The sequence below is a fragment of the Orcinus orca genome, chromosome 4 (genome assembly GCF_937001465.1).
Source record: "Orcinus orca chromosome 4, mOrcOrc1.1, whole genome shotgun sequence".
Taxonomy (NCBI): Eukaryota; Metazoa; Chordata; class Mammalia; order Artiodactyla; family Delphinidae; genus Orcinus; species Orcinus orca.
The window spans coordinates 11,620,918-11,637,090 of NC_064562.1; the positions used below are offsets into that span (position 1 = coordinate 11,620,918).

General features: G+C 34.4%; 1 protein-coding gene across 7 annotated transcripts in view; it reads left to right on the plus strand.

Annotated features, from left to right (window-relative positions):
* Positions 1 to 16,173, plus strand: part of CCSER1 (coiled-coil serine rich protein 1) — a 1,274,678-nt gene that overhangs the window by 310,721 nt on the left and 947,784 nt on the right. For all 7 annotated transcript variants that reach the window (XM_049709018.1, XM_049709019.1, XM_049709020.1 and 4 more), the window contains exon 5: positions 10,260 to 10,380. In XM_049709018.1, coding sequence (XP_049564975.1) covers positions 10,260 to 10,380 — 121 coding nt within the window. The remainder of the gene's footprint in view (positions 1 to 10,259; positions 10,381 to 16,173) is intronic.

A 16,173-nucleotide genomic window follows, 5' to 3' on the forward strand; every position in this document is an offset into this window, starting at 1 on the left:
TAGCAGGATGGGATATATATTAATGTGGCCATCTTTAGAAAAGACATTCTGCCATAATGTGTTTTAACAGTCCTGCAAAGTTGAACATGGAAAGTTTAATGAACAATGTAACTTCTACTTGAATTAATCAGAAGCAGTAAACCACAGATAATGATGTCATTGTAATATTACATGTGGAATCTGTGACATTGATGACAGACTTCACAGACCTCAAGTGCTACTATTGTCCCTGTATATAGCCTTCTGTGGAAGCCTGGAGAATACATAATCTAGGGTTTTATACTCTAAATGATGGCAGTACAGATGAAGGAGTGCTGATAATTTTTTTAATACCTAAGTTATCAGAAAGCAGTAATAGTTGTTGATGACTTTATTCTTTCCAGTACTCTCTGTATTATATATGTGTATAAATGTATATATGTGTATAAAATGTATATGTATGTAATATGTGTATTATATAAAATATATATGCATACGTGTTCATATACACAGACTCTGTACAGTATATTTTTAAATAAACTAACAATCTAGATCACACTTGGAAGAAGGCAGCCAGAATGACAAAGTAATAACTTCTCAAAATTAGAATTGTTGAAGCGTCAGCTGAATGGCCTGAATGGACATGTCAGAGAATTTGGAATGGAAGAGGATAGTAGTAGGAGCAATATAGATCCAGTCATTAAGTGAGATTTCAGACTGAATATCCTTTTATTGATTTATGGTTTATTTAATTATTAATATTAGTACAAGTAATTCTCGAGTCCTGTTCCTAAAATGGCCATTGTGTTAGTTTAGTAGTGCTGCTATAACCGAGCACCACAGACTGGGTGGCTTAACAGAAATTTATTTTCTCACAGTTCTTGAAGTTAGAATTTTGGGTTTGAGGTGTCTATAGGTTTGATTTTTTTTCTGAAGACTCTCTCCTTGGCTTTTAGACGGCTGTCTTCTCTGTCTACACTTGATCATCCCTCTGTGTGAGCCTGAGTCCTAATCTCTTCTTCTTATAAGGACACAAGTCATATTGGATTAGGGCCCACCCTGATGACTTCATTTTAACTTAAGTACATCTTTAAAGACCCTTTCTCCAAATACAGTTACATTCTGAGGTACTGGGGATTAGGACCTCCAATAGGAATTTGGGGGGTGGGACACTGCTTAACCTATAACATCCATGAGATGATATTTTTCTGTTTATTAAAATAAAATTACACTATACATAAATTTCTTCCTCTGCAGTCAGGAGAGAAGAGGGAGTCAGCAGGAGTTTATAAATCCTTGTTCATGATCAACATTCAAGAAAGTCACTGGCTATTTCCACTTGCATTTGATGTGTCAAGGATGCATTTTTGCCTGCCCCAAACATATTAGTGCTTGAGTTATAATAATAAAATAGGTAACCTTACAAACTGAATTCACAATTTTACATTGTTCTGTTTTTGTCTATCACTCGTGAGGTTTCCATTTTATTCCAAAAAATATTTGCACAATGTAAAGATTTGTGGAAATAGCTATTCAAAAGCTGAGGCAAGAAATAAATTGAGATTAGATTGGTTAAAAACATGAAATTTCAAGGAACAAAATTTTACAGTAAATCTGATAACTGTCCAAGCGTGTTACAAGATGAATGGTTACTATTGTACACCACAATAAAAGTATCGGAATTTACTGGATAATGTGAGATAAGCCTGACTAAATTTAATGTTGCTTTTTACATTTTATAGTTTTGTCCAAAGTTTCCAGGATATAGTTATTTTCATGTGTATTTCTATATATATGTTTTTTGTAATCAGTTTTTACTTCAGGATATTAACAATTTCTATGCAATTCTTTCAGATCTTTAAAAATATCCCAAGATGATATTATCCTTACACAATATGGTTGTACAAGATATTTTTTAAAATTTTAATTATTATTTAAGTTACCTCTAAGTTAATTTGAAAGTCTTTTCCTCTGGCTTTTGCCAATTCTTTTTTCTCATCGATCCATGCTTTCACTATATTTTCCTTTTTGTAGTATACCGAGAATTGTGTTTCATTTTAATAAAGGAGCAAGTAAATATAAACTGTGATTATGTGTTTGAAATAGAAGTTTAAAATTTCTGAATACTCTGCAGCCTTAATTTTTTCCCTCCTTTCCATGGCACTGCTGCTTCCAGTGACTGGAAGTCCTCACCATTTCTCACTTCATTTATTTCAGTAGCATTGTCAGTGGTCTCACCCTATCTTGTTCCTGTACTTAGATATTGCCCAGGCTATTTATTTATTTATTTATTTATTTTATTTTTTACTTTTTTGGCGGTAGGCGGGCCTCTCACTGTTGCGGAGCACAGGCTCCGGACGCGCAGGAGCACAGGCTCCGGACGCACAGGCTCAGCGGCCATGGCTCATGGGCCCAGCCGCTCCGTGGCATGTGGGATCTTCCCGGACCGGGGCATGAACCCGTGTCCCCTGCATTGGCAGGCGGACTCTCAACCACTGCGCCACCAGGGAAGCCCTGCCCAGGCTATTTAAAGCTGATCATGTTGAAATGATTGGTAGCACATCTTCATTAACTTCAGAATCGGATATTAATAATATTTTAGAGATGCTTATAAGGTCCTTAAGGTATTGGCAATAATCTACATCTCTCTTTGGCAACTTCTTGCTCTCGTCTGCGTGGCCCCTGCCACATTGAATTATTTGAATTTTTCAAGATATATAACATTTTCTCATATCTCATTGCTTTTTAGCACTTTTCTCTGTGCTTGGCTAGCATCTTTTCTTTTCCCTAACGCCTCACTTCATTTTTCTTTATCTCTCATTCACTGGACAAATATTTATTGAGGGCTTCTTTGTATTATATATCCATAATATATAAGTTATATATAAGTAAGAACTAAGTAACAAGGAGTGAACAAGATAGCAGCAATACTACTATTACAATCCTGCTGATTACTTTACCTGGCTGGCTTCTATGTTAGCACTTCCTATATGGTATTATTTTCTGACTACACTACGTTACACTTTGGCAAATACTTTGTCTTTTATCTTTATCAGTCCAGTACCTATTACAATGCATAGACATGGTATAGCTCAGTGAATGCCACTAATGTAATGAATATGTGGACCTGCTTTTGTGGAATGTGTGTTTATTCATGGTCATGATACAATGACTTGCATTTTATCTGCTTATTTTTAATTTCTCTTTCAATTCTGGACTATTATTATTTCATCAGAAGAGACTTTTATAAGCACTGTGTTAAGGACGTTAATTCAAAGAAAATATTTAGAGGTTCACCAAAAATCGAATGTAATACCAAAATGCCTTTGTTGACTGGTGTATTTCTCAACCAGAGAAACAGAACCGGTAGACTGGCTTATGTGATTGTGGGGACTGGCTGGGCAAAAGCAAAACCTGGGGCTTCCCTGGTGGCGCAGTGATTGAGAGTCCGCCTGCCGATGCAGGGGACGCAGGTTCGTGCCCCGGTCCGGGAAGATCCCACCTGCCGCGGAGCGGCTGGGCCTGTGAGCCATGGCTGCTGAGCCTGCGCATCCGGAGCCTGTGCTCCGCAATGGGAGAGGCCACCTCAGTGAGAGGCCCGCGTACAGCGAAAAACAAAAAGCAAAACCTGGAGAGCACACCATCAGGAAGGGCAGGTTGGAATTTTTGACATGGGCAGAATTTTAAACTTCATCAAGAAGCCTCAATTGTTCTTAAGGCTTTTCAACTGCCATTTGAATAAGGCCTACCCAGATTATCTACCATAGTCTCCCTTACTTAAATTCAACTGTAATGGACTGTAATCATATCTACAAAACATCTTCACAGCAGATCTAGAGTAGTGTTTGATTGAATAACTGGAGTCTGATGTATCAAAAAAATCAAAAGTCATCAGTTATAAGTAATAATATATGGTAACATTTTAAAACTTCTTTACCATTTCTCTAGCATTATCCTCAGCACTTCACAGGCATTAATTCATTTCATCCTCAGAACAACCTAAGAAGATATTATTATTCATATTTTACTGTTAAGAAAAAACTACAGAGAGGTAAATTTGATTTGAGAATCTATTCCATTAGAAGATATGTATTCCACAAAAGCATGTATTTTTGTCATTTAAATTCATTCATGTATCTCAAGGCCCTGTAACATGCTGGGCAAGAAAAATCAACAGCAACTGATTACAAATAATTTTGAAAAAATAAATTTTTCTAAATTATATGTCTTTCTTTATCATAGATAAATGTATCTAATGATGGGTTTCACCTTGACACTTGACACTCATTCTGCAGTGGAGCAGTAGTAAAACAATTGTTGTCGGTCATTTTGAAGGGCAGAGTTTGGAGCCTAGAGCATTTGTATGTTGAGTCAAAATTATGTTCTGAGGCAGATTGCCTAATGATTATACAGTTTTCTTAGGATAAAGAATTCAGATGTAAGAATATTATTGAATAGAAACATGATTGAAAATGGTCAACTATTAACTTTACTCTATTTCAGAACACTTGATGAATTTTATTTAAATGAGAATCAACATGAAGTATGGTCAGTATCATGGGGACTAGAGGCAAATTGATTGAATTCTGGTTTTGCTCCTCCCTAGCTGTGTGATCTTGAACAGTGTACAAATGGGGATAATAATAGTACTTACTGTATAGAATTTTTCTGAGGGGTAAAGACAATACTCTAAGCATAAATTCACAGTTAATACACAGAACTAAGCCTACCACATAATGTTCTTATTTTTTAATTTTTTAAAATTTATTTAATTTATTTATTTTTTGCTGTGTTGGGTCTTTGTTGCTGTGCGAGGGCTTTCTCTAGTTGAGGCGAGTAGGGGCTGCTCTTTGTTGCGGTGCACGGGCTTCTCATTGCAGTGGCGTCTTTTGTTGCGGAGCATGGGCTCTAGGCATGCGGACTTCCGTAGCTGTGGCACGTGGGCTCAGTAGTTGTGGCTCGCGGGCTCTAGAGCACAGGCTCAGTAGTTGTGATGCATGGGCTTAGTTGCTCTGTGGCATGTGGGATCTTCCCAGACCAGGGCTAGAACCCATGTCCCCTGCATTGGCAGACGGATTCTTAACCACTGCGCCACCAGGGAAGTCCCACATAATGTTCTTTAAGCATTCGTTAAACAAATGTTAGCCTTTTGGTGAGTTAAGCTTTACTGGTGGGTTGTTATGTGGTAAATACATGGATCCTGGATATTTGGAAAAAAATAGAAAAGTGAACACTTCCAAGTCATAAAGGAAATTCTTTTCTTTTAAGCTTACAGTGTGCTCATTGATAGTAAACTATTCTGTTGAGTTAGAGTCGGGACTTCAAATGTATAATACTTACAAATGATACTTATAAGTTAACTGTGCTCTAGGAACCTTCAGTAATTTGAATGTTTTAATTTTGCATGAAAGAGAAACATGCCTCTCCTAATAAATCTTTGGCATTTTTGAAAACATTTATTAAAATATATTGCTTTTTGGTGCTTTAAAATTGATTTTATAAATTAAAAGACTGAATGAAGATAGAAGTTCAGTAATTAAATGAAATAGTTTTGATATATAAAACTGGAGAGAAAGAGCAACTTAAAATTTCAATGTTCAGGTTTTGCATCTCAGTTTATTATGAGTGTGAGAGAAACATTTTGTAATATTGGAGAGTCATTTCATGTAATAGCATATTCTTTGTGGTATAATAAAAGGTTACATGGCAAAGTCAGACTACTCAGTGTTAAACCTAGAAATGATTTCTACTCTGTCCCAAGCTTTACAGATTTTGGACTTAGGGATCCAGTAGATTTGATCATTTTTAGTGTTCATATACTCTACCTAGAAATAAGTGACAGCAGTGCTTAGAACAAAAACTTAGGATAGTAATTCTTGTGACTCTCAAGCATTTTCATTCATTTTAAAACCCTACTTGTATAATCTCAGAGTCAATTGTCAGTTTATCATGTTGGAATCATTCTTTTCATAGTAACTTATGGTTGCTGACAACTGACTTCCTCTGGATGTAGTCCTACGTGCAATTCTACATGCAACCTTCTCAGAACGCCCCGATTAGTGACCCCAATCTTGGCAAAAAGGCTCTGTCTAGAAAGAAACGGGGACTTTAATTTTTCAGTCAGCTGTCCTCTGACATTCCTAGTATTAGAAGCCTGTGATGGAATTGTCTGCACTTCATGAAGTACGTTTACAACAACAGTTCTTTTCACAGAAGAGCAAATTTAGCATATAAATTTGTAGGTTAGTGCCTCAAATTATTATTTGCATCTTTGGTTGGAAGCAATAGTGGAAAAGGTATTGATTTTTTTCAACTCATGGATGCTGGAAACCTACTTGAATATGCAGTGCCTTGACACTGGCTCATGCTTTTTAAGTTACATTATGAAATAATTATCTGCTGTTTCTTTTTAAAATTTAGAAGTTAATAAACTTTTCATACATTTTTAAAGCTAACTTTATAAGTACAATTAAATAATGTGAGTAATTAAAAGTTGGGAGTTCCTGTTTGTTTCATTTTCTGCTTTCGCCTAAAGCCAATTTTTCCCATCATAAGAGTTGAATCTTATGAATGGTGAACCGTTTATACTTGATGTAATTTGGAAAGTACAGAAGTCATCCTTGCCTCAGGCCAGGGTTCCTACAATTTTCACAGTCCCTAAGCATGCCACCATGATTCAATCCCAAATCAAAAGCCCCTGGTTGTACGGGAATAGATGGATTTGAGGGGAATCTATGAAATAAGTATTGTCCTTTTAATAGTTTTAGAATGATCAACTAGTCTAGTCATTTACAATGTCTTCTGAAAAAGTGATCTTTTGTGGGGGGAGAAGGAGGAAGAAGGAGAAAATATTCAGAAAATGAGATTAAATTTAATCTGGCTAAATTAGAAAAATAGTCTTCCTGAAGGAGTTTCAAGAAGTTATACTGTTTTTAGGCCAAAATCAGTATTTCACACATCTGTTCATCTACTCTGTTCTCATGACTATTTTAACGCATGTTTTATTATTCCTGTTTATAAAAGTAAGAAAAGGAAATTTGGAAAACACTAAAGACTATAAAGAAGAAAATGAAATCACCTGCTGTTGAATAACCCAAACTTTAACTCCTGTAGTAATTTTTATATGTTTACCTTTAAAATGGTATAGTATATAAGCAATTTTTCTCAATTATGAGAAAAATTGGCCTTATTTCATAAAGTTCAACATAATTAGCAAACCATATTAACTTATCTTACTCCAATACTTTTTGTAAAAATTTGTCTACTTAATCCTACAAATGTGAAAAAACATGAGCAATACTATTCCATAAAAATTGTGTATTGTTTTCTTCTTGTATCTCTAACATGGTTAAAAATGTACTCATTGGGGCTTCCCTGGTGGCGCAGTGGTTGAGAATCTGCCTGCCAATGCAGGGGACACGGGTTCGAGCCCTGGTCTGGGAAGATCCCGCATGCCACGGAGCAACTAGGCCCGTGAGCCATAATTACTGAGCCTGCGCGTTTGGAGCCTGTGCTCCGCAACGAGAGGCCACAACAGTGAGAGGCCCGTGCACCGCGGTGTAGAGTGGCCCCCGCTCGCCACAACTAGAGAAAGCCCTCGCACAGAAACAAAGACCCAACACAGCCAAAATTAAATAAATAAATAAATAAATTTATTTTTTAAAAAAATGTACTCATTGCCTTATTAGCGAAATTGTAAGGTAGAGACTTATGTTGGCTAACAATTATGACTCGCATTTTACTTTCATTGATCTTATAGTGTAATTTCCTTTCAGAGTCTAGCAATAATTCAGTATTTGTATCAGAAATATTTAAATTTCTCCCTGCTTAAATAGAAATTTGTAAGGCGTTTTATCAGGGAGATTAAATAAATATCATTTTGATATATAGACTGTCTTCTTTCTCACTGACATCCATATCCTTTTGTAAAATGCTCTAGGGCAACAAAAGTTTATGATCTTTTCCTAAAAAGCAAATGTTTGAAATCCACTAACTTTGGAGGTCTTTTTCAAACTTGAAATTTCCTTTTAATCTGTATCATAAAGGTTTCTTTTAATGGCAAATACAGTGTTTTCCCCTTTAGTTAGTAATATTCCTATGATTCTTCAAAAGTAATCTATGCATTCATGGCATGGTAAAATATGATAATATTCAACAACTCCTATGATAACCAGGTTACTCTACAGAGTAGTTCATGTCATGGCCACTGTGATATAAGGTTATGATTTACTTTTTAAATGTGGACCATGGTTTGGAAGAACAACTTTTGATATATCAGAATATAGTGATCACATGAATACCCATTACTCTTTTGACCGTCAGAAATCCTTTCTCTTCTCAGTGACATATTGCTAAGGTTTCTTTTATTTCTTTTTTTCTTTCTGCCTCAGGAAGGACAGCCTAGGCATATTCTTTGTTTTGAAAAATCTGTACTTCCCTTTTATTATACCATTCACTTCTTTTGAAGTTATAAATTCTCTATTACTTATTTGCCTAACTTACATTTATTATACTAATTCTTATATTTTGTGATAAATACAATTTAAAGATACTAAAACTTGAGTGTGATTTAATTTCAGCTTAATATAAAAACTCAGTCATTTACATGGAGCTCCCAACCATCCACCTTTAGACAGGTCCATTAATTGTCACTTTCATCATGTAAAAATTAAAGGGGCTTACTTTCTAATTGACTTAGTCATTGATTTTTTTTAACTGCAGTACCTTTGGATTCAATGTCCATTGTTTCAACCTCTGCATCATAAAAATTAAGTATTAATACTCATATTACCTTAAGTAAGCAAATGATCCCTATTTTTGAAAAAAAATATTGTTTACTTAGAGCATTTTCCCTGTTCATTCTCTCTTTTCCTTTAAAAAAAAAAAACGACTTAGCTCTATTTTCTCTCATAGAAATCTAGGTAAATGTTTTCATCTGGTCAGAAGTTTTTTGCCCTAATATTTGAGAAATATCTCTAGAAGAAATTAAAACTTCATTAAAACTTGGGGCAAGGGAAGACATTTCTTTCTTGTCCACAGGAGAATCCTACCATTAAGCATATTTCTTGGAACATACCAGTTAGTTCACTCAATATTTATTGAATAAGTGAACACTGTCCCTGAGAAATGAATCAGTAATTCTTATTCTTAGTCTGTTTCATCATGAGCAGTGTTTAAGGCAACAGTGGAAATTTAAAATATAATAGTTTTCTTCTCCCAGCTATGAAGGATTTGTTTGTTTTAGACTCAAAGCTCATGCCAAGAATAAGTAGAGAAAATTAAATTTTAAAAAAATCTGTTTGATGGCATTGGAGAGATGATGAGGAACCCACTGCTCCACCTCTTTGACACATACTGCGCAGTAATCTTTGCCTCTTGAGTGACGCAAGATTGTTTTAAATTCAGCTCTGCTTTTAGTGGTCATCCTTTTTGTCTGAGACTCTCACACTAAGCAGATTAATAATTCAGCAGATACTTTTAGGGGAAAATGGAAGAACGTTGGGATCATTTCTTACACCTCTTTCTCTTTGAGATCATGGGCCCACACTTCTCAGTGACTTGCATGGTCCTATTGTATTTTTTGTACTGTCTTTCACTAACGTGTGCTGTCATCTTGAGTATTTGCCTCTTTCTAGATAGTTGTCCCAGTCATGGTTCTTGAAATGAGTACTTAGATCAGTGATTATTTGTAGTTCATTAATAATCAATTCAAATATCACTTCCAGTACTATCAGTTTTTATTTCTTTGCTGCACTTTCATTTCTTTTGGCAAATTCCTTCATTAGATTATCCATTTTTTAAAAATGTCACGTGGGTTTAACACTGGGAGAGAAGGAAGCAATGCAGCTATACACTTTGATGTCTTTGCTAAAACTGAGTACAGATGCGTAGTGACAAATCCTTGACAGACTTTGAAAGAAGCAATGTGTGTGTCACTGGTCATGATGAACATCTCTTATTTGTGTAGTGATTTGTGGAGATTGTGTGTAATTAGTGCACTTCTTATTCTTCAATGAAAAGCTTTTTTTAAATGAAGGATTATAAAGTGTGGGCAACACCTTTTCCACTGTGTGGCTTAAAAAAAAGAAAGCAAAAGGTGCCTAAGGTCATACAGCTAGTGAGTGGAAAGACAGAATAGAAAATGATAATTAAAGATAATTTAATGGCAATTAATGTTTTAGTTGAATTATCTTTCATTTGACTGAAAATAAAGAAGAGAAAAAGAGAGAACAGTCAAGAAATAATTGTGACATTTACAATTATTGTTTCTAATAAAACAGTTTGCCGGGAGGATTCATACCACTCTGTGGTCTCATGTGCTGCTGTAGTTCTCACTCCTATGGACCCAACAATAGAGATGAAGAAAAGAGAAGAACTAAAATTTCCTGAGCCTTCGAAACAGTAAGTTGTTCATTTGATTTTTCAGAGTTTTGTAAAACTTACTAGTTAGATAACTGATCAGAATTTGATCATTCAAAAATTGTGCTTTATAATGAATGTATTAATATTAGTATATTGAGAGAACAGAAATAAATTTTGCACATTTTAAAAAATCAACTTATCCTAATAATGCCTCAATGAATAACTTCTGTCTTCTGATGTAGTGTGTTTGAACTATATGCCTTTCACGTTTCATTTTGTTACTTCATCTCAGTGATGTGAGTAAGAAGACTGAAGCACTTCATTTCCTTAACACTGTGATTATGGATGTACTGTTCTTGGATTCCTTATTTTATAGTTGTAGTCTTTAATGGTCTAAAATATCACTTTTAAATATAAATTTCTTAGCCTTAAGTTGGTTTGTACTTTATAAGGAATGAAAGTTATTTTTAACTTTATACTATTTAATGTTTCCATATTTTTTTCCATTTAAACAGATCAAGCTTCATTTAAATTTAAATTTGATCTTATATTGAATAAATAATAGATTTTTTCTTATAATGGCCAAATAATTAAATTCATAATAGCAAATGTAAGGTACATGGACTTAAAATATCAAATAAGCTAGGATTATTTCTAGTTATGTATTAAGTAAATTAAAAGGGAAAACCTACTGATGATTTTCCAGTCAAAATAGTGTCATGCTTGCTTTAAGGTCTTGGGTAGGAGACTAGGAGATGTATGGTGTTGCCAAGGATTGCTGGCTTCAGTAGGAGTTACTTTGTAGTACCTACTATTTTCCCCCATTAGATTAACTGTATCATACTTGTTTCTTGATGTCTTTCTACTGGATAAGCTGCGAAGGCTGAGTTTCCTGGAGCATGATAGTGTCTGATACTCTTTGTGAAAATCAATAAGAAAATCCCTTAATGTTACATTCGGTAATGTCAAAGTCAAATAGAGCAATGTGTATATTTGATGGCATGAAGATAGTATTAATATTCTCATCATAGAGGAAAGAAATACTAACCAATTCAGAAAGTAATGATTGTAATTCAGTTTTAATACAAGCTAAAAGTGCAAACAATTCAACTACTCTTAATATAGTCTAATTTTTTGGTTCCAAAAGCCTTTTTTGTCTACTAGGAAGAAAATTACTTCTCATATGTGCCAATTGAATTATATTAGAAAACTCAAATGCATTTTTTGCAATGTATGTATGTTTATATTTGTAAATTGGATCTTAAATTCTCTTAATTATCTTTCAGTGACTGTATTCAAAACTGGCAAATAGTATTATTTGTTTACATAAAATGTCTTTTTTCCAGTCTTAGATACTTCATAAATATTCATTCTTCTTTATTCTGAGGTATAGATTGAAGCAGACAGCATTTGTTAACTGGCTGTTCTATTTCTTCCTGTTACCGTACATTCACTCTGATACTCCTCTGTATTCTCTGAATCTACTTTCTCATTTAAACACTCTCCCTCAATAGGATCATTCGTTCATTTCTATAGGTTTTGTTATTGTTTTTGTTTTTCTGAGTCAGAGAGATCTTGGTTAAAATCTTAACTTTTCTACATATTAGGTGGAAATTGGAGACATTTTACTTAACCTCTTTGTCTTTTTTTTTTTCTACATCTGTCAGAAAAAATGGGGTGATATCACCATCTTTACAGGGTCATTGTTAGTGTTATGTGAAGTGATATTGTTAAAGGACCGGAAATCTAAAAATCCATAAAAGTGTTAGTTATGTTGCCCCTTCCATAGCTTCAACTACCAACATTACTGCTGATTTACAGATATATATTCTTCTCCTGAAGGCTCTTCTTAATGCAAGTCTAATATATAAAGTTCTTGACCGGGATTGTCTAACTAGGTGCCCTACCAGAATCGTTTACTAAGTATGTTTAAACCAAATTAATGACCCTTCTAGCCCCCTCAAGCTTTTCATTCCTTCTGATTTCCATATTTATGTAAAGTGACCATTATTTTTCTTTTCTTAAAATCTTGATATGTTTTTTCCTCACATCTCACATTCAATTAGTTATTGATTACTTGATTAACGTCTCTGTTATATTTTTCTTACCATTTGAGCTGACCAGGAAGGTATACACTTCTTATATTTTAAAACTTTTTCTAACATGTATATTCAATGAGATCTTAATAAAGCCATTGAAATAGTGGTCATCTATCAAATGGAGATTACATATGCCCTCCATACCTCACACTGCTGTTTTGAGAATTAAATGACTATGACTATATGGCAAGAACACAATTCAGATGTAGTGATTAATTCAAAACTCTTGTTTGCCAATGAGAGAAGCCCTGATGTAAATTGATTTCAGAAAAATCAAGGGTGGTGGTTGTTACTGGCTCATGTAATTGAAAGTATAGAGGTAGAAATTTCCTCAAGTATGGTTGAGTCTGGTACTCAGACAATGTCAAGGAGGGTCATTTTCTCCATCTGCATCTCTTTGCTCTGCTTTCTGGTCTGTAGTTTCCATTTTCAGAGAGGTTCCTCTAGTGACATTACTGCCTTCAGCAGGTACTGAGATGGTTTTTATCTTTTCAGCAAATCCAGTGGAAAGAAATGGTTTCTCGTTCCCTTTAATCAAAACAAAAAGAGCCCCATATTTGAGTGTCATTGGCTTTGACCAGCTTAGCTTGTTTGACATGACTATGCTGAAGCAATCACTGTATCTAGGATATTTGATGATTGATTGGCTAGAACCAGGTTACTTGACAAACTCTGGAGCAGAGGGTGGAGATGAGAGGAAAAAGGTGAGTCTACACTCGAAATATGGGTGATGTTGGAAAAAGAAGGCAGGTATGATGCTTGGAAGTCAAAACAATGGATACTCAATATAGGTAGTAATATTAGCACCGTTAGTTTTAAGAGTCAGAATTCTTTATTATGTTGAAACTATGGACTTTGAAATACTACATTAAAATGCAATCATGTGTATCTTCATTTCTTGTTTTAAATGACTTCTCACCTATTTAATTTTATTTCATATTATTTGATCCAGCTGTGCTATTGAGAGGCAGTATTACTTGATGGTTAGGAATTCAGGCCTTGGGCTAGTTTTTGATGCTTTCTTAACCATAGTTTGTTTCTTTTTAATGTGCGAGTTACTTTATCTATCTTACAGTGCAATGCCTAAAACAAAATATGAAGGCAAGAATATAAAATTTTTGTAATTTTTTACAACATATATATTAGGTAAATAAACATGTCACATTTTTATAGTTGGAGTTCCTAAAGCCCTATGTAGTATTCGTTTTGTGTATTTTGGATTTCTCATTAGGAAAATTAATAACCCACCAATATAATACTAAGATATTAGAATGCTATATGTTGAGACATTGTCTTTGGATACTTAATATTCCCTTTAAATTCAGGATAGAATTATTTCTTTAAGTAAATTTTTATCTCAAATTTTACACACTTCACGTGATGAATTCATAAACAATTGAGTCTTTGAAACATAGGACTCACAGAGTCCATGTAGTTTAGAACTCATCAAATCTCTTGCTAGGAGGAACTACAATAATCTTAGTATATGGGCTTTAGAATACATAAGATTGTACATACAAAAGAATATGTAAGATAATGTATTTTGATGCTGTTGTATAGGTGAAGAGGTAAAACATGCACTTAAAAAGGTAAATCACAGTATAAAAGCAACAGGTGCTTTTTCTCCAATGTAAGGAGTAGATTTTTGCCAAGCATATGATTGTTTAAAGTTAAGCCAGGTTTATTAATATATGAGTATAAATTTATGAAAGTAAACCCAGAATATTGGTCTTAAATATACCATTGTATTGGTATATCATTTTAGAGTGTAAGAAACATTTTATGACTGAAATACTTATACTGTCTTACCAACTTTTAGTCATATTCTGGTGCTTAATAAATATTCTATATTCGACAATTTATTTTTAAATATTCTCATGTATTTATCAATTTTAGATATATTTATTGTAATAAGAAGAAAATAGCAATTATGAATTCCTATTAGGGATGAAGTATAAATTTTTCAGCATAGCAAGTGATAGGGAGGAAATACCTAAATCTTTTAGAAGGAAAGCTACATTCTGAGCATTACAGTGGGAGAGAGTCAGAGCTTGTCTCTCATTTTCATATCTAAAGTTCCCCTTAATTCAGAAAACGAAGGTGTGGATTTTACTTTACTTTTCAGTCTAGTCTAACAGGTAGCTCAGAATACCATGGAAAGGATAAATTTGCTGGAAAAATAGAAAAAATCCCTGTGATCCAATAAAATTACACAATTTCCAAATATTTGACCATAAGCATAGAATGTTGTGATCAAAGCTTTGAGTATGAAGCTTTATAAATTAAAAAAAATCCTAATTTTAAAAATGTATGTCCATATATCCAGTCACACTTAGCATGTTACTCAAACCTAAACATTTCTCAAATCACAGATGTGAGCAAATGAGCACCTCATGAAATGTACATACAATTCAAAATTTGAAGAGAATGAAAGAATACTGCTTCCACGCTTGGTTATGGATTTTATTTTGTGCTTTTTGTAGAAATATGTTTTTGAAATGCATACACTCTGTTTGTACATACCATGGCTCAATATCTGAAATGAAGGGATTTTATGGACAATTATAAATTTGGAAATATAGAGGTGAAAGGGAAAGAGAAATTATTCTGTTACTTCTTTTTTTTTTTTTTTTTTTTTTGCGGTACGCGGGCCTCTCACTGTTGTGGCCTCTCCCGTTGCGGAGCACAGGCTCCGGACGCGCAGGCTCAGCGGCCATGGCTCACGGGCCCAGCCGCTCCGCGGCATGTGGGATCTTCCCGGACTGGGGCATGAACCCGTGTCCCCTGCATCAGCAGGCAGACTCTCAACCACTGTGCCACAAGGGAAGCCCTATTCTGTTACTTCTTTGTCCATTTCTGTGTTTTTATTATATAGAGAGAGATCTAAACTTCCTGATAATGTGACCTATTGTTTCATTTTATGGAAATGAAGCATCACCTAAACATTTTGTCATTCAGTCCAAGTTTCAAGGCCTCCATGTAGTGATTCATGTGATTGACCTGAGGAAGGTTCATGGAGCTGCTTCTGAAAGGTGATGGATGCTATCGTTCAGTTTAGAATGTCTTATTTTTAAAGAATGGCTAAAACTAACCTATTTTAGTCTTAGAGAATGCTTAAGAATATAAGTTTAAAGTTCTATCAGCTCTTTTTATTTAGTTTTATAATAAATGAATAATGTATGTATATTAAAATTGGAAAAGTTTAAGTACTCTCTAATGTCAGCTATAAAGTTGTTACACAAACTCTAGTTGTACTGGACACATCAAATGATTCTATTATCAGCTAGTTTCCAACTCTCCTTTACAAATTTCAGGAGAACATATTCATTTATCCTTTTAAATAGACATGTATTCATTAATTTAATCCATAAACAATAGATAGTTCTTGAGTATTTGCTTTGTTCTTGGCACTGTGCTCAGGGCTGGGCATTTTGAGTTGAAAAGCAGGTGCTGTCTCTCATGAAACTTAGAGTGTAGTCAAGTCAAGACACACATTGATTGATTAATTGCAACAATGCAAGATTGTGGAAGTGCCAATGGCTATAATATAGAGGTATATGTATATCATGTTATAAGGGCTTATAGTAAGGGGCTTTAACATGGCCAAGAGAATCAGGGAAAACTTCCCTGAGGAAGTGACACTTGAGCTAAGATATGGAGGATATTAGTTAACTAAGTGAAAATGCAAAGGAGGAACTTAGCAGCAGAGAGAAGGGCTTGTTGAAATATCCTG